The sequence below is a fragment of the Alligator sinensis genome, unplaced genomic scaffold (genome assembly GCF_000455745.1).
Source record: "Alligator sinensis unplaced genomic scaffold, ASM45574v1 scaffold442_1, whole genome shotgun sequence".
NCBI classification, from domain to species: Eukaryota; Metazoa; Chordata; order Crocodylia; family Alligatoridae; genus Alligator; species Alligator sinensis.
Window position 1 is genome coordinate 5,829,433 of NW_005841829.1, and position 19,830 is coordinate 5,849,262.

Below are 19,830 nucleotides of genomic sequence, written 5' to 3' on the forward strand. Positions count from 1 at the left end.
TGATTATTTTAACACTCATGAATACAAGTTATCCAGCCTTGTAGTTTTAAAAAAGTTTATATTGGATACTTGCTGTTTAACACTAAGTTCTGTTCAAGAGTGGGCATATGCAAAATTCAGAGGTGACATGAAAGGTGGCTAGACAATTTTGCACATATCTAACCCTATTGAACACATTTAACCCTTGCAGTCACTAGGTGATATATTTAAGTGTCTAAGAGGACTTAGTATGCAACCTCCACCACTCTGTACAGTGCCAGTGGTAAATAAACCCCTTGCCCACTGGGCAGTGCCAGCAAGTGCATGGCCTCTTCCCCTGGGAGGGATCCTTTCCTTTTTCATGTCCTTGTGACAACATATTTAGGAGAATCTGCAGATTCATTGGAATCTGACAGTGCCAGACTGTGAGCACTACTGTTATGGCCTCGAACTTGCGACCTCTGGACTGTCAACCATGAAAACGCTTCATTTCAGTTAAAAGAGAAAAGGCGAGGAGCGGGAGTTTTGATTAAAAAAATCCAACTACCTCTAGCCTAAACTAGACAAAATTAGTCTATTTGAAACTACTCAAAATGTGTCTCTCCTTCCATTCACACTGTGTACATTACACCAAGTCACACATTGTAGAATTATAGAAAATTAGGGTTAGAAGGGACTTCAGGAGGCCATCTAGTCCAACCCCCTGCTCAAAGCAGGACCATCCCCAACTAGATAATTCCAGCCAGGGCTTTGTCGAGCCAGGCCTTAAAAACCTCCGAGGATGGAGATTCCACCACCTCTCTAGGTAACCCATTTCAGTGCTTTGTCACCTTCCAAGTGAGAAAGTTTTTTCCTAATATTCAACCTAAACTTCCCTTGCTGTAACTGGAGACATTGCTCCTTGTTCTGTCATCTGCCACCACTAAGAATACTCTAGCTCCATCCTCTTTGGAACCACCCTTCAGGGAATTAAAGGCTCCTATCAAAACCCTCAGTCTTTTCTTCTGCAGACTAAATAAACCCAGTTCCCACAGCTGCTCCTCATAAGCAGGGATCCTGGTTTTCTCTGTTAAAAAAAATCCCCAATTTTTTAATTAAAAAGTCACCCCAAATCCACATTTTTCTGTGATTAAAATGAAACACCACTGTAGAAAGATATATATATTAGTGACATTTCATTTTGATCATGTGAAAGTTTGAAGTTTGGGTTACCTTTTTTAATCTGAAAATTGGGGATTTTTTTTTTATCAGAGAAAACCAGGGTCCCTATTCATAAGTCATGTGCCCCAGCCCATAAAATTTGCTGGCCATACCAAGGCTCTGTTTGACTTCATTAGAGAGAATTAGCTGTGTTAGTCTGAAATCAGGTAGAAGGCAGGGTGGGGTGGCACCTTAGGTACTAACTGGTTCAGAGACATGAACTTTCATAGGAGACAGCTACAGGTAGATCTAGAATTGTGAAAGGGTGGGGGTGTGATGGTGAAGTGCATCATCACATATAAAACAACATCTATTCTTCTCCAGTTCATAATAAACTAGAAGCTTTACTAATAAGCTAGGGGCATAGGGCTGTATTATTCAGTTTTAAGATTGAAGCAAAAAATGAATATAACATTGAAATGAGTTAAAAACAGTCTGAAGGGATGTGAAATAGGAGCTTCATTACCAGGAGCAGCTAACCAACAGTAGAATTGCAGGATGAAGGATACCTTGCTTAGTGGAACTTCAAGATTATTACAAAAAAGAAAGGGTCATAACACCCATGTAATGAAGTGTTTAGAAGGGATCAGGTAGATATGAGCCACGATATCGAGTCCTTCAGCACTGTCTGACTAGAACTGCTGCTGACACTGCTGGACAGCTGGTTTAAACTTTCGGTTTAGTAGGAATCAAAGGTTCCTGGCAACAGCCTATTTCATCAGTCTCATCTCTCTTGACTGACTGCAAATCTGCCAAAGTAGTGCAAGCTGTAGTAATGATTTTTGAGATGTGAATGGACACTGGTACATTACTAGTTGTAAGAGAAAAACTTATTATATCATAATTGATCAGAGATTATTTTCTTACAAATTAGATTTCTTTTTACGTAGTTATTGCCATGAAGTTTAATCAGTAGGCATTATCCATCTACAAGGCTGTTAATTCAGGAGGCAGATTCCAGACATTTTCTTGAGGGGAAGGAGACAAATTCTGCATAGATGCTTTGCTTGCATTAGGTCAGTTGTATCTGGTGGGTAAATCAAATAGTTGATCATCTCAAAAACTAAAGTGTTTCTCAGAAAGTCTGATTAGCATCTAGGTGTATGTTGATTTTTGTGCTACTTAGATAGGTATTTTCCTCAATTTCAATGACAGAAATTCGGGGTGAAAAAATTCTTTTAGAACGATTGAAATGTATTTTATAATTCAACCTCATTTTTAGATTAGTAATTTTACTAAATATAAACTGGTAAAAGAACCAGCATGCATCTTCCATTGTTGAATTTTTAAACCTTCCATGTTGCCCTTTACTATGCTCTTAAACAAAATTCTGTCATCTATCTGTTTCCCTTACCACATTATTTGAGACAAGTCATATCCAAGGGATATTTGGAGGAGTAATGTTTCAAATTATTGCCTTTGAAATACATGTGTTACCTGAAGGGGAATACAGGATACATAGCTTTATTCTGGTAAATTTAAATACTAGAATTAATAATTTTGTAGTATCAATAATCTAATTTATTTTACTCATAATTTTAACTTTTAGCCACCAGCTGATTCATTAAGACAGAAGTATAAAACAAAACCTGCAGAAACAATATGTTTAGTACAAACACCCATGTGAAATTGGGACTTCATGTACCTTTCTAAAATAATGATATATAAATTATTTCAACCTGGCAAATTTTAACATATAGAGAGTCAAAGAAGAAAATGCCATGTGGCTTCCTGATTGCATTAGGAACTGTAAATCTGCATTCTTGAAGCTAATAAAAACACAGCAAACAGAAATTGGATTTTACACATTTTATTTCTAGACTTTAGGGTTTGTTTGTTTTTTTGTATTTTTTTTGCTGGAAACTTGTCTGTTACAGGTCTGTTGGTGAAAATGTGCATTTCAGACCAGTGATGCCAATAAGTACAATATAAACAATGTACAAATATGAATTGCTTGCTTACTATAGATTGTTATAATAATGTGACAAATAAAGCATCTCTGTTGGCACATGAACCCGCTTCAGGATTTGGCCTCTTAGTTTATGCATTATTTAAAGAAATTTGCAGTACACACTGCCACTCAGTGTAACACATAATTTAACCAACAACCACTAAGTCAATATCATGTTTGGTTCAGAGACACAGAGATGCCACAAACAGAAGTGTTTATGAGGTAAGCAGTAAGAAATGTTCCTGAAATTTGGACAGAATGTATCCAGTCTTCCTGGGTCCTGCGACTGCTAGTAGCATTGCAATGCTGTATTTATACACTATGAAGGATCTTAACTGCATTTGCCCTCAAAAAGAGTTCTAATTCTGTTTTGGTTTAGCAGCATACAGGCAACAGCTAGATTATTCTTCAGCATACAACTCTGTTAGCTGGCTTATTTATGAGATTTACAGACTTTTTTTTTTTAAATTAGCATTATGCTATAATTAACAAAAACAAAACAAAAAACTAGTATATCATAATAGATTAAACACACAAAATACTTAGAGTTCCAGAAAATAACCTATCATACCAAATGATGAGTCCCAACAGGTGAGAAAACAACATCATCAAGTGGCATACAAAAGTTATATTATAATGCACCTTTCATATATCAATGTGGCTAATAACACAGCTTAAAACTACTATGATAATAAACCCCAGATCAGACAAAGAATCCAGCTTTATAAAACGCGTAACAACAAAAAAAGACATTACTTGATCTTCTGAAATGTCTGCTGTTTTTAAATTAATGCAACCTAGTTGCAAATCGCGAGACCCATTCAGAATAGCGTGCGATGCATTTCAGTTTGCAGTAGAACTATGAGGCACTGTGTACAAACATTAAAACCTGGTCTAAACATGGTTAACTGAAGTATGAGGTATTGTGAAACAGGAACCTTTTTGGAATAGAGCAGTAATCACATTAAGTAAAAATTGATCACATAAAAAATCTACAAAAAAAATGATGTCAATAATATAATTTTCTATGAGAAAATTAAAACCTATAACATGGCAGTATATGACATTGTATAACAAAAAAAAACTGATCCACAAAATAGCAGCAAAACACAATGACAAAGATACAGAAAAGCAATGTTAATTTTTTTTTCAAACCATGCTGGGAATTTATCCATAGCAGCTCAATAAAATGGAGTATCCACTCCTTTTCTTTTTTTGTTTTTTTTTCTCCTTTTTTACTTTTTTAATTTTTTTTTTTTTTACAATCAACACCTTAGCGGCAGTTTTCTCACGTACATTTCACCACCACATTCTCCTCGAGCATCAACTTCAACAGCTATGTCCACGTCCCTTCAGCTACTTTCTAAAATAATAATAAAAAGATACATAGCCAAGATGTGCAAATTTTCTATTTGTAGCTAAAATAAAACAAAAAACAAAATAGGGGGATATATTGGAATAAGATTTTCTTTCAAGTACACCAATTCTATTGTTTTTTTTAACTATGGCGTTTCTCATGGTTAGATTGCTTTTTGGAAGTGTATAAGAAGGGGCCGAATATACTGTTTTTTAAAGAGTGTCTATTTAATTTTCTCAGTAAGCTGTGTTAAAACTGCAACATCAAGGGTAGAAGGATATTTTTTTAAACATCAAGGGGCGATTGCATTATTTTACAAATCATACTGGCCTTATGAACATCCTCTGCAATAAATATTCTTTTTAGCCCTAACTATAAATTATATATTTTAGTGTTTGAAAACCTTCAGTTGCAAAACATCTAGAAACAATCCTTAAACTATGTGTTCTATATGTGAACCTTTAAGGCCCCTAATTTACAAACACGAGTTGGCACCAAAGGATTCATAAACTTCAACTTTTCTATAGAAAAGGATAGGAAAATATCCTGGCAATTTGTGAATGCAATTTCTTTCACTGGAACCCAACCTTCGGAAAAAAAAATCACCTTTCCTCTAACACCATAGTTAAATGCACTTGCTTTGCAATTTCAGGTTTGCGCACAAGCACTTATATATTTCCAAACCATTCCATTTAAAAAAAAATTCCCACACAATAAAAGAACGTATTTCCTATATCTAATGGACTGAAAGTGCTTTGAATGGAATGGTTTTAGAATATTAAAAAAAAAAAAAAAAAGACTAGGCTGTGGATTGAACCTGACCATAATTAGGCTGAAGATCTGTTGGGTCAGACCAGCATTTTATACACAGGTAACTACAAAAATATGAAGATTACAAAAATATAATATATTATGTCACTATTTCGGTTCCTCTTTATAATAGAGTATCGTATGAGTAGTACATTGGGCCTTCCCCAACAATGCTAAGCTGGAACCCTACAAAAGCCTTATGCACAGGCAATCCACAGGCACAAAAGATTAACATATAATAATGCTGTATACTAACATACACTAACTTATGGGTTACGTTAACCATTTATAAGGTGAAGAGGATAAAAACCTAAGAAAATAAAATAAACATTTACAGATGAATTATAAAGTGACTAAATGCATAAGCAAGCAAGATACAGAAAAGCCTAGAACTGCGTTAAAGCTATGTTTTTAAAGGAAAAAACAAAAGAATATGTCATTTTCTATCTAAAAAATAACCCTCTTCTACTTTAAAAATGGTTTGTTTGTTTTGTTTGTTTGTATGTAAGAAATCAAATCTAATACCTCCCCTGGAGACATTTTGTGTGTTAATGCCTATTTTTACAACATACAGACAAGAACACTTTAATATAAAAACTAGTCAATTATTATTGTATAAAATCCTCTATTTTTGTAGCACAAACCCCTTGGGGTCATGCAAATACTATTTTTCTTTTTTTAAGACAGTTTTTGGGGTATTTTGTTTGTTTTTTTTTAAGTCACAGATGGAAGGGAGAAAGAGCAAGGAAAAAATAAGAAGAGTGAAGCTTTCCCTTCTGGTATAAAAATGTCCTGGAGAAAAGGGTTTCTGGGGGGGAGATCCTGATGCTGATTCCTTCTCAGATGCCCTTTCTTTGTTTGCTTTCATGGCCAAGCAAACCCATTAGAAGAAGTCCTCTTAAATGTTCACATCTCGCACATCAGTTGGCGTGCAGGAAAGATCTGCCTCATCCTCAACAGTCTTTGTTTCTGAAGATATGTTGTGTTGCTGTGCCTGGCGTAGACTGGATTCGAGGAGGGATTCAATCTGTTCTTGGCAGGCTCGTAAACAGTCCTAGAGAAGATTAAAAGGAAGAAAAAACCCACAATCCTTTAGAAAACATATAAAATTATAATTCAAATGCCATCTCTGTAAAGGCAAAGAAAAATGTAATGACTTGCAAAGAGACATGAAAAATGGACTAGAGACCCTCACATTTACAAATTTGCTGGCTTGAATCCAGGCCACCTCAGAAACTGACCATATATTTTTGCCACTTGATATTTGGGGTCCTAAACCAAGTACTGTGCAGTTGTAGAACAGGTCTCAGGGGGAACATCTCAAAAATCATCTCAAGAAACTCTCTCCCAAACCAACCCCAACCTGCCAAGTGCTTAGTCTTTGCACAGAAGCCACTAACTGAATGGGTAATGAGCACTAGATTACAGCATCACCTAGAACAAAGGTCCCTCCAGCTAGAGGTACTTTGGTAGGATCATGCATTGAAGCTTGATGCTTTTCTTTTGCCTCTGAATCTGAAAAAAAGTCTCTCGAAGGCATATCTTTAAGGCATGGTGTTTTTCATTAATAACATTTTCCCACATTACATTTTGGGAAGAACAATGCTGTCTCATTCTGTTCTTTCTTACAGCAGAATGAATCAAGAGTAACTATTTTAAACTCATTGGCACTACACAAGTGTAAACTGGGGACACAAATTAGGTACCAAGTCTATGGTGTTATAAAATGTCCACCTGCACTAAAGAAACACTTTGGCACCACAGCCCATTGGAACTGATAAAATGTTTTCCTAGGCTGAGTTTTATTGATACTAAATTATCTCGGAAAACGTTTAGACAAAAAACTGTAGCATCTCACAAGCCAAAAATGGGTGTTATTAAGCCCCCAGTGGGCACATTTATATGGGTATATTAATATGAAGCAATAAACTCCAACACAGACCATGCCGGAGTTTATTGCTCCTGGGCACTGTGTTTACATGTGTGCTCGGGACCACAGCATATTGAGTCAGGTTGGAGCAGCCCTGGCTGGCAGGGGACACACAGGTCAGCCTGACAGCCTGTGACTGCTCCAACCCACCTCAACATGCTGCAGAGGGGCTGGCTCCAAGGTGGAGCTAGCTGGCAGGCAGCCCTGCACTTTAGCACCCTCATACTCCAGCCAGCTGAGTCAGCATGTACATGCATGCTACTGTGCATGAAACAACTGTGCAGCAGGACAGTACTTGTAGTTACAAGTACTAACCTGCTGTGGAGTTTATTAGTTTCCTGTGGTCTAACATGTAGGTGCCGAGACATTTACTGCGGAGCTAATTAGGCAACCCTACAGCAAGCATCATGTGTAGACATGCCCAGTAAGTATCTTTGTGACAATGAAACAGAAAGTTCTGCTGATTGTACTCATCTACACACATGCTAAGCAGAAGTGAGACAATTCTCCATTTTCTTTTTTGCCTTTCTCACAATTGAATATCAGCTTGTTCCTGTTAAATACCAAGTGCCTTGGGCAACCAGGAAGGTAACTCAGTCCCCTCAGCTCCCTCCTCCCGCCTTAACAAAAATAGAAATTAAAGAGCACAAAGTATCTTGCAGGATCAAGCTTTACATGGGTAAAAAAAAAAGCCCCTAGGGCATGCAAGTATACAAGTAGGAACAGGCGTATCAGGCATCCAAATCTCCTTATTAATAGAATCACGGACATTAAAGATGGAAAAGACCTGTTAGATCATCCAGTCCAGCTTCCTACAAAAGCAGGTTACACAGTCTTCAGTACCATGCACCCACTGCAAGGGCATAGAACTGGTGCCTTAAATAGGCAAAACAATCCCAAACAATTTGGGCAAAATTCTTCTGGCACATTGTTTACTTATATCCTTATAACAAACATCGTAAGCTTTTTTGAACATATTTAACTCTGTGTATTATGGACTTTGAAGTTTCCTTTCAGTATTGCCTTTTCTGATTTAACCTATGACATGCGTTAGCCCTTGCGGTGAACCCAGTCTTCCATGATAAATTGCCGTCAAAAGTGTTAGGATGTGCATGACTGAGAATGAATGTTGTTTTCCTGAGAGGGTGACCTGCCTGCTGTTTTCTTTATTTCCCAGTTTCAATTCTGCCTTCATTCAGAGGCTTCTTGTGTGATCTACCAGCTTTTCACTGATTCCACTACCACAAGAACCTCCTCTGCCACCAAAAAGGGCACATGGCATTTGGGGTAAAATAAGATTAGAAACCCAAGAAAACAATTCTCTGCAAGTCCTTTCTGAGAGAGAGGGAGGTTAATCCTACCTCTAAGCAGATCAGACCATCAGTTACAGCTCACTGAAAACAGTAACCTATGACCTTTTCTGGTTTAAACCCTAGTGTAATATTTCCTCTTGACAGAGACGCACAGCATTTTAAATGACAAAAAGAAATGCCTTATATCCTAAAGTCATCATGACTTTGGCTCCTACATACCTCAAGCCTTACCAGTAGGATCTCTAAGACGACTCCCCAAGAGAATATAGAGCATTTCTGGGTTCAGAAGCCACAGGTCCCCCATTTTAACTCCTGAGAGTACACTCCTCACAACCCATATAGAAATAGGCATACAGAAATAAAAAAGAAATATGGTATATTTTCTCTTTCCATCAGTTCACACAAATTGAGGAGACTCAATCATACAAGCCCAGTCAGTGTTTTATACCAAAAGCCAATTCATCCTCATTTTAGGACATTTCAAACACTGGTGCTTCTTTCTGAAAGTACTTTTATTTGCTTGTAGCATGTTTGAACTATGAAAACTAAAATGTGAACTAATTTTACTCATAGATTAAAGCAGCAATGAATCTACTTTGTAAGCAGGTCAGAAGGGTATATGTAAATGCATATTGTTTTCACTCTGGAGCTCAGACCTGAATGATTTACTTTAAAGGTAAATTTCTGATCACAGAAAACAATCTTTACTGTGAGACTGTAGAGGTGGATTCAGCTGTAATCACAAACTGATCAATAAAAAGTACAATCTTTAGTTTACTGTAAAACAGGTCGTCTTTTATGATGCAATCTAGTGAAGAAAATTATTTTTGAAAGGTTATTTTGTGTGCTTTAGTTCAAATTATTGTTCAGTTAGATAGATATTAGAAGAATAGGTTTTCTGAAAAAACCAATTAGATCAAAAATGCAAACTTGCTTTGTACAATCTCATCACAATAGTAATATTACTGGAAACTGGTTATATGCTGAAGTTTTGTTGTTCACTCTACTCATGGTTTCTCAATACTGAGAGCAAACACAAAACTCTGATAATTTCTCCCAACAACTTTTCTGCTTCACTACCCAAATTTTCCATGCCCACAGTCTGTTCAAGGTCATAAGCCCTTCTTGGATAAATTAAGCTTCTCAGTGAAAAAAAGAGTTGCTAGCTTACTGATGTGGTCAAATACCTTTATTTAACATATACAGTAGACACAATCAGATTGAAATTCAGTCCAGCATAAGACTTATAGGTCAGACACAAAGGGAAACAAACAACAACAAAGAAACTACTTGGGAAGCTTTTGTTATTACCCGGCTCATTGTGGATCACAGGCAACATTTGAAGGTGCCTCTGGTGTGAGCAGGCAGTAGAAGCAAATTCCAGTGCATTAACAGACAGCATAGAAACCCAACCTAATCTAGTTTAGCAAATTTCTGGCCTGGAAATGAATGTCAGGCAAAATTCAATCTGTTTGGATGATGGGGTCAAGAATAGAATGATGGAAGACAGCCCAAGACTTCTAATTGTGATTATCTAGGTTCTAATTACCACTGATCAAAGGCAAAACGGGAAATTGGACTCTTACCAATGTAAACATGAACCATAAAGGAATTTCAATCAGGTGATATTCATTTTACTTTGGACTCAGCTTTCTTGAAACTAAAGTAAAAAGTATCACTATAAAAACTAAAGCACAACAAACCAGCTGCTCCATCTAACAAACAATCAATAAAATTTTTAAATATATCTTATTACTGTACCAAAATAATCCAATATAAAGCACAGTAAATGATTGCAATGTGTATCCATTATTTGTGAACCAACAAACCAAAGCAGAGATATTAATTAATTTTTCAAAGTCATGATTTGTGTTTGACACTTCAATTAAATTCATTTGTTCTACAGGAAATACTCTATGTTAAGGGATTAATTGATATTGAAAACCAAGTAATTGTTTTATGCACAGGATTACTATAATGGAAAATATTGCACTTTTATTCCAGAAGCAGAAATTTAGAACACCTTTCTCCTTTTGGGGGAATCTAAAAAATATTTATATACAACTTGATGTTTCTTTATTCCTTATTTTATGTAACAAAAACTGTTTGAAACCCTCAATTTCTAGTTCTTGCTACTCTAAGGCATAATCATTAGTGAAAAAAGGTTTTAACTCACTTCTTAAAGATCCTACTTTTAAATTCAGTTTATCTAGACTGTGGGCCGACAGACGTAAAAAAACTTAATGCCCAAGATGATTTTACTTCTGGCTAAAATACTGTCATGTAACAGTGTTGTCATGAACCAAGTCAAATCATATATGGACAAATTACACAGTTCTGTGATAGACTATAATTTAATGTAACGTAGTAGAAATGTTTACATAATATTTTCTTTTTAACCAGATATTCTCTAGCAGTATAGTCAGTCTCTTACTTGTTCTGAAGGACCTAATTCAAATTTCTTGCATTGGATAGATGCCATGAGTACACTGAGGTACCTGAATTGTTCACATACTCATTGAAGTATTACAGGTACTCACAGCGTCCTATTTTGTTTAACAATTAAGCGCTGAAATTGGTACTACTAAATTCTGCTGTGGTAACAGCAAAGGCAAAAATCTTTGTATTTTGAAATAATTAGGATGTGCAAAATAATAAGCAAAAGTGAAGTATCTATTATTTGTTTTGCATAAATATATCACAAAAAAATCCTTCTTTGTGATCTATTTTTTACGATTCAGTCACGGATAAGCATCTTACCAGGACTCATTAAAATTTTTCAGACAAAAGCCAATTACATTAAATTTGTCTCAACTTGCTTGGTGTGTATATATTTTAGCTTATGACCATGTAAAATAAAAGGTTCAGCAGCATCTCATAGATTCTCCTGTTAACCACAGGGTTGTCTTTGACTCATTGTCCAGTGCTTGGAGACCTCACAGGAACCTTTTTAAAGCATCTATTTATTGGTCTTCCACATTGTTACAAAACAAAGCTAAACTCTGCCCCAACTTCACACACCATTATAACATGGATCATTGACTTTAGGTCTTCCTTGTAGGCTCCCTTCCTGGCCCATTCACTCATGAAAGGTTTATTGCTCACTAGTTACTGATGTGCATCTCCTGGAAGCTGCAGAGCAAAATGAGAGTCCTGTGAGGACCATCTACCTTGTCAGAAAGTCGTGGGACAACATTTGTTCCAAAAAGGAATTCAATACCAGCTACTGTGCAGATCTAGCACGTAATAAACCAAATTAGATAATTAGAACCCCTTTAAAAAAAGCTTTTCACACCACTTGACACAATAAAAGGTCTCAGGAGTGGTCAAAGATAAGGTCAGAGATACCATGAGGTCTATTTATTGCAATCTTAGTAACTATTTCCTTGTTTTATTTTAAAGGATTTTGTTCTACATAAGACTGCTGGTTTCATTACCTACAAACCAAATACAGCCCCTAAAATAGTCCTAAATCAATTAAGAGTTTCCTTTGCTTTGCTGATACACTCTTCTGAAGAACTGGTTGTGGCATATCAATGAACTGCAGCAGTGTTATTTCTGGTTATTAATATATATAGCGATAAGTAATAGTAACAAAAACAAATGAGAATATATTTGAAAAACCATTTTGAGGCTTAACTTTTATCAAAAGGTACTACTGGTTCACCTATCACATATTAAAAAGGCATTCAATATAAAACTCTGAGCCAGACAGACTGAAAGAATCACTTACCGGGTCACATTTGATAACTTGTGATAGGAAGTGTGTGAGGCACTGATAGGAGAGGAAAGTGTTAGTGTTTCCCAGGTGAAGGCCTTGCACAGCTGCTACCACGCTGCCAGCTGCGATCATGGAGGGTGGGTTCGAAATAAACTTAACATCTGTTTAAAGAGAAAAGGAAAAGAGAATTGATTTCTTTAGGATAAGCCTACTTGTATATGCAATATCACTTCTGTGGGTGCAAGTCAAATGCTGCAGGTCTAAAAAGATGAACAAAACGTAACATAAAGGTCCCTCCCCACAGAACTTAATAATATATGCAATTACAGGCCCAACCCTGCTAATGCTTATGCCTATGAATAACCTGACTTGGGTAAGTAGCCCCTCATTCTTTTGAGATATGTAAAACATACACAGGCCCTAATGCTGTAGACATGAAAGCAATTTGCTCCTGTGAGTCTTGCCATTTAAGTTAATGAATCTACTCATGTGAGTAAAGCAGTTAGCAATCTTGAGTGTTTGCATAAGCAGAGACTAGGTGAATTATGACTTGAGATATAAGCAGTTTCTGAATCTTAAGCCCTTCAGATCAAAATCCTGTACAATTACATTAGAAAGAAAAATATATAACTTTAATGAACAAAAAGAGAGAAAAAATGAGAAAACATTTAACCTTGTCAGTAGATAATCCATATTTAAATTAAAGTTTCATCTTAAAAATGCTTTGTCTCAACCTAGTCTCTTGTCAGTGGCTGCCATCCATCCTGGCAACCGGGATTTAATGTAAATGTGGCATAACTAAGTGACGGGGGTCCCAAGAATTGGCGGACAATCAGTTACATTCTGATGTGACACCATGCTGACAAGAGGCTGGGCCCCCTTCCAGACCGCATTGCTGTAGGTCTCTCTACAAAGCCACTCCCATGATTCCTTGAGGGGCCGATCTCTGCCATTTAGCATGTTATTCTTTTTTTTTTTTTTTTTTAAATAAGGAATAATCCACATTTTAATGCTAAGGCTCTTTCTGCTAAACAGGAATGTGTTTGATTCATGGCAAAGTGCACCCTGGATAAGAATTAGAAGGAAAATAAATGAGAGGCATTAGTAAATGTCTGATTTTGTAAAGGAGAAAGGGGAAATGCCACCTCAGACACAAGAACCTGAGATACATTCCTTCAGCTTTTATCAAAAGAACAACTTCCTCCAGGTTGATAAAACAAACTATCTAACAAGCCCTTAAATCAAATCAAGGAAATGGGCCACTCTATCAAGCAGGTTCAGTATTAAATATTATGTTTAAATAATGTGTGTGTGAAAGTTTTACCAGTGGAACTGTGGTATTCGGGCTCTGTTGGAAAGTCCTCCCCCTGAACGTTTTAAACACATATCCGTGCATGTACTTACAGATGCAATTTGGGGCTTACATTTCTGAAACTCCATTTGTAGTCCCAAACAATACCCACCTTCCAAAGGGCATTTTGCCCAGAATTCTATGGAATTCTAAGTACCTTCAAAATTAAACACATGTGATTAAGTGTGGGAGGTTTTTTGATGTGATGTATTGTCAGCTTAGAGCCAATCTTTGTCCACACTCATTTAACCTTTGTGCCTTATTTGAAGCAAATCTAATTCACCTTTCCTACCCTCCACCTTCCCCACCCTCCACACATATACAAGCACACTTCATAAAGGCCTCTACCTCCAAAAAAAATCTATTTGGTTATTGCCAATATATACATTACACAGAAAGTACCTAATATATTCACCCAAATTAGTTCCTGGTATGTTGTTTCAGGTAGACTTGGAAAAAAACAAGAGGCTGCTGTAGGTGAAAAATATGAGCTTAAATAGACCTTAAGATTTAGTTCACCAAAATTCAGCTGTATGCATGATGCGTGCAGTCATAGCAAATTAGTTCTAGCATTTATTCGTTTCTGCACAAAAAACCCTCTCCAAAAATATGGCCAAAATGCACAAGGGTAATGAGTTCATTCAGATAAGAGAAAGTTTGGGATTCATATTTGCTTTTTTTTTTTTTAAAGGGCAATAAACATGAATTCATGAACATGAATTCATGAACATTCAAAGAACATGAATTCATAGTCACACCCTCATTCTTTCCAAGGTGGAAAAGTGATAATGAAGTTTAAATGACCAGTTTGTGTCTGTCCCCATAACCACTCCAGACAAGCAGCATGGACTGTCTTTTTGTTGCAACTCAACAAGGAATTATTTGTGGCAGAGGCCACTAATTTCCGCATATTAATCAGGGGGCCCCTCTCGCCTGTAATTGGATGCCCCCAAGTGAAGAGTGTGGCATCATTGTCAGCCTCCATCGCCTCATCTTGCGCTATTGAGCGCTCAGGAACAAGGGGGCTTCGGTGAGATGAATTAGACCTGACACGGCCACAATGGGGAAGGGGGCCCCATCAATTGAAGCACACATCCCCAGTAGCCTATCTGAGACTTCATCCAAAAAGAATAAACAACTTCAGCGTTGTTAAAAAGAGAGAGAGAGAGAGAGAGGAGGGGGAGGAGAGAGAAGAATGCCAGCCACCCTGAAGGGAGGACAAAGCAGGCATCTAGGCGCTACAGCCCTTTAAAAAAATTCCTAACAAGGCGAGTCACCCCTTTTCCTTTTTAAATGGAGCAGCAATTCCATCCGTCTGGAGAGCTGGGGGCTATGAATGAAAATCTTTTCATTGAGGCAAATCAAAACTGTGAACATAAATCACTTGCTGCAAGATGCAACAGGTTCCAACTGGTCACATACCTTGAGCCTCCCAATTTTATAAAGGCCAGAGAATAGGAGAATTGTGGCAAAGTTGTATCAAAGGGAGGTCTTTTCCCCTCCATCAGTGAGAAGGAAAGCCAAGGTAATAATAATCATAACAACAATAGTAAAAAAGGAGCCCACTATGTTTAGATAACCAGGGGGACATAATAAAATGCTGGAGGCTCCCAATATTTGTTCCTATTCATTGTTTTGCTTGCATAGAGCTGGAGTTTTCCCTTAATATTGGTCTTAACTTGAGCCAAGAGGCCTGTTTCCTTTTCAGTTATCCCTGCCTTGCTTGGCCATGCCAAAGCACCATTCATTAAGCTCAATTATGTGTTAACTTCAAACAACCCCTGGTAATTTTTTCTTCTCCTCCCTAACCTACCACAGCACAAAGGCATCCTTCAGTGAAAATATATTTAAGAAAAAAAACCCACAAAGCTAAACAAATCCACTCCTACAAGGCAGAAAAATCAAGAGCAAGCATAAAAAAAATTCCACTCAAGATCACCTTTTACTGTAATCCCTTCTGTCTGGAGAAACACATAGACACATGCATCTTAAATACTTCCTGTGCCTTCACTTTGGCACACCACTTTTCTTTCCTTTCAAATAAGTACCAGTAGTTCCTATACTGTGCCTTCTTAAGTGCTCTGCCATTAACTTTGGGCACAGGACATATCATGAGCAGTGTTCAAGAAGACCAAAGGCTACTGAGAGTCAATTTCCTGCTGCCTTCAGAGGGCTTTTAGATCAGGCCCACCAAGCATTAAAGAAAAAAAACACAACACATTTGCAATGCATCTAGATTAGGTTTGGTAAGGAAAAAATGCTATACCCACCACCAACAGCAAAGTCAAGTTCACATGCTACGTAAGTCACATATTCATCCTGTTCTGATTTCTACCTGGACATCGCTAGTCAATATAGGAATCATCAGGGGGGGAGAGGCGGGGAGTGGAGGGAAGGACAGGGGAGGAACCCTTGCTATCTAGAAAATAAATAAAAATGCAAAGCCAATCAGCTCAGTATTCAGCACTCCTTACTCAGGCAACATTGCTACTGACTTCAGCTAAGTGCTGAATAGAACCCAAAATCTCAGTGACCTCAGGACTATTTCTAAAAGCTATGTAAAATTTTCTGAACCTGGCTCACATTCACCAATGCATTTTTCCAGCTACCCATGTGGTGTGTAGCACAGTGTTTAATAAAGGCTCTGGATGTGCTTTCTAAAAGAAACATAACAACACTGACAGTAGATCAAAGTACTGGACTCTTAGCAATCCTCCAACCTTTGAACTACTCTTGTTTTCATCACTGTCACTGCCAACACAACAACCTAGGTTAAACATCCCCACAGTCAAAAGGGAGACTTATATAGTTACAAAGAAACAGCAGGTACAACTGAGATGGCTTCAAACTAGGCAATCGAACATTAGGATTCTTTGCCATCTTGTTCTGCTTGAGTCTCTGTCTTCAAGAACACATTTGATTTTCCAAAAACATCCATTTAAGATTTTAAAAGACTGCTTAGAAGGGTTCTAGAACTCCAATTGTAGAAGCAGAGCACTGAGTTTTTTTTCTAATCAATCAAACTTTTAAACTGCTTGCCATGCTGATGTTAGGCCCAGGATGAAAGGCAAAGCTGAGGCCTACCAATATTTATGGATATTTAGAGATTCTGAGTTCTACCTCCAAGCAGACCTTTCTGAGAGAGTGACTATGCGAGGCCATTATTTTCTTTTTCCATCTGACCAAATTCATTCTTGATGCTCCTGTGCAGTATCTTACATCAAGGATGAATTTGGTCCAACTATAACCATCCACAGCTTCCAAGTTAGGACACCTTTTCTTGAGACCAAACGAATGAGCGCCATGCTAGATTAAACACTCCTTTGGCAGAATTACCCCTGAACGTTACTACTTCATACAGTGATGCAGCTCGTTCCCAAGGCATTTTTATTTAGTCAAACAAGATCCGTGACGTTCATCTTTACATGACCCCGCAGGCTTCCCTCAAAAGAACGTCTGCTTTGGCTGCTTTTGCTTCCTTATTCTCTTGCCACCTTTGGGCCTCTCTTACCACAGTAAAGGCAGTCACATGAAATGTGATTAACTTTTTAAACTGATCTACCCTTTGAAACATGCCTTTGTCTTGTCACCTTCCTCCTCTCACTCAGGAATGGTGGTGTATGGAGATTAGAAAGACAGTGTCACTCTCCCAATCTTCCTTTCCTCTCCACTTGTTAGGATTCCATTGGTAAAATGTACACACACTCCCATACCACCTTTATACACAGAGCTTTAGGGAACTAGCACAAATTCACAGAGTGCCCTTGAAACCAAAAATCAGGCCTCTGAAAATGCGGCCTGGAGAACAGTCAGTGTCTCTGGCTCCTCCTGAGGCGGCCCCTGCACATGGCTTCGGCATGACACGTGGTGCAGACGGCAGAGACTCAATCCTGTGCCAAAAAGGCCTCCACGCTGTATGGCCCTCCTCCAATCCACCATCCGCAGACAAGGAGGAAAGGGCAGACAAGGGGGAAGGGGCAACTCGAAGAGGGAGATTATGAACTCCAATATAAAGCTAAATGCACACAAATCTTCCCGCCTAAAGACTTTCGAAACTGTTTTACAATCCACAATGAGGGACCGTCCCTCTAGAACAGGGATCTTTTGACAGGCCTGCCTCAGTCTTGATACACTGATGAAGAATCTAGCCACGCTGAGCTTCAACAAATCCCTGAGCTACAGAAATCAGTTTATTTCTCCTCCTTACTTGCAGAGCTTTATGTATTTACTTCATTTAAAAACTCAGAAGAGAAGCGTCTTCTGAGAAACTTACCTTCTACAAAGTAATCCACCTTCTGCAAACAACAGGACAACAATCAGTGCTTAAAACTACTGGCACGGACTGCTGTGAACTTGGCTTACAGTAAATCTAGGGGCAGCCTCAGAAGTTGTGGGGGAAAGTGTGTGCTTGGCTAAGGGAACAACACACCTTTTTTTAGTGTGCAGGGCTCATACCTGTAGCACACAGAGCCACAAAAGTCTGGGCATGTTTACGGATGATCTGCTTGGTGTCCTCAGTCAGAGGCATTTTAGTAAGGAAATGTTCAATGAAATCGTGAGGGGTCACTGCAGCCAGATTCCATTTCAGCTTATTCACCAGAAGCAGCTCCATTTGCTACAAAAACAAAGAGGAAGGGGGAAAGGGAAGTGAAGAAGAAGGAAAATGTGGTTAGAAACTCTATGTATAAATAGCTTAAAATGGTATCTAGCTTTGAATTGTGCTTATCTGATTATGGAATCCTAATGCACTGGCATCTCTTTGATGCACTGGCTACTTGGGAGGCTGATAGAGAAAATACTTTGTGCTAACCAGTACTGCTCCTATGCTGTCAGCAGCGTTCACAAGCAGGATGGTGCCTAGATGTGGCTACCTTTAGGTATGAAACTACTTAGGTCTGTTCCACCTCCACCCCCACACATGTCCCCAGCACCCAGCTGCTCTGAAATGAAGCATGTGAACTATATGGTCCAAACGCAAGAGGGCGCCAGCCACCCATATTTTTTTGCCTACACTACTGTACTTTCAGTGAGGTAATAGGCAAGGATTTCACATATTAGGGATTTGCTCAAATTAAACTAAGCTGGCTCAGTCCTAACCAGCGCCGGGAAGGGGGTGCAGAGGACCCCCACATGGCTCACGTTACTGGAGCGGGGAGGGGAGGAGGTCCACTCTCCCTCTGGGGGTCTGCTTTTTTTTTTTTTTTTTTTTTTGAGGTAGCCCTGCAAGCTACATTTGCTGCTGCCATGTGCAATAATGAAGTTACTGGGAAGTGATGGCTAATTCTCCTGAATGAATGGTGCACAATTATGCAGAGGCCCTATGGGCAGATGTGAGGAAGTCAAGAGGTCCTATGGGCAGATGTGAGGAAGTCAGCTGCAATTTCTTCTCTGGAGCCTTTTTTGTCCCTCCCCTGCTTTCCCGATCTTGCTTCCAGTGGTCTGCATTGGGCGGGATCGGATTTGGGTCTCCCGAGGAGGCGAGCCCCAAATTACCAGTAATTCGTCGGGTCTGATGGAGTTGTCGGTGTAAATGCACAGCTTCTCTGCCGTCAGCGGGATGGTTTCCTTCATTTTCGAAGCCACGAACATGCAGGTCGCTCCCAGCAGCTGCAACCGGCTCTTCTTGAGGGGCTCGAAGGACAAAAACCTGTCCAAGTAATTCATAGCCAAGGGGAACACCTCCTCTTCGCATTTCTGCTCCTCACAAACCTGCCAAACCAGAGAGGTCGTTGAAAGGAGGCCTGGCTGCAATAGGGAGTCGAGCCCCACTCCCTTCCCTCCCCCTTTGAGCTCGGGCTGCAAGGCTGAATATTGGGGAGAGGAGGGTGGTGGTGGAGGGGATATGTGAAAATGCTCTGAATAAAACCCATGTGGGAAGGGGGAGGATGAGAGGAACGAAACTCAGAGTGAATGGGGGGAAGGCTATGTAAAAATGTGGGTTTAAAAAAAAAAAAAAAAGGGGGGGTCATTCCCCTGGATCGATGGAGTGGGGGATCCACAGGGCCCGGTGGATCCCAGCCGGGTGGGATCCCCTCAGCAGCGCTGCCAGCCGCCGGGGGCGAAGCCGCGCTCCAGACACAAAGGTGGCGTCCGCCGGCCGCATTTCCCCAGACGTCATCTTTTCAAAAAATATTTAAAAATATTTTAAAAATCTCCCGAGCCTCCTCAAGGGCCTGAAAATGCCCCTCGGGGGGGGCTTGACCCAGCCGGCTCGGCAA

The 19,830-nt window shown here is 38.9% G+C and overlaps 1 protein-coding gene across 1 annotated transcript in view; it reads right to left on the reverse strand.

Moving 5' to 3' along the window:
- Positions 1-2,973: 2,973 nt before the first annotated feature.
- Positions 2,974-19,830, reverse strand: part of CCND1 (cyclin D1) — a 17,825-nt gene continuing 968 nt past the window's right edge. Inside the window, exons 2-5 of the mRNA XM_006014688.3 lie at positions 19,106-19,321; positions 18,068-18,227; positions 12,274-12,422; positions 2,974-6,351 (exon numbers count right to left, since the gene is read on the reverse strand). Coding sequence (XP_006014750.1) covers positions 6,196-6,351; positions 12,274-12,422; positions 18,068-18,227; positions 19,106-19,321 — 681 coding nt within the window. The 3' untranslated portion in view covers positions 2,974-6,195. The remainder of the gene's footprint in view (positions 6,352-12,273; positions 12,423-18,067; positions 18,228-19,105; positions 19,322-19,830) is intronic.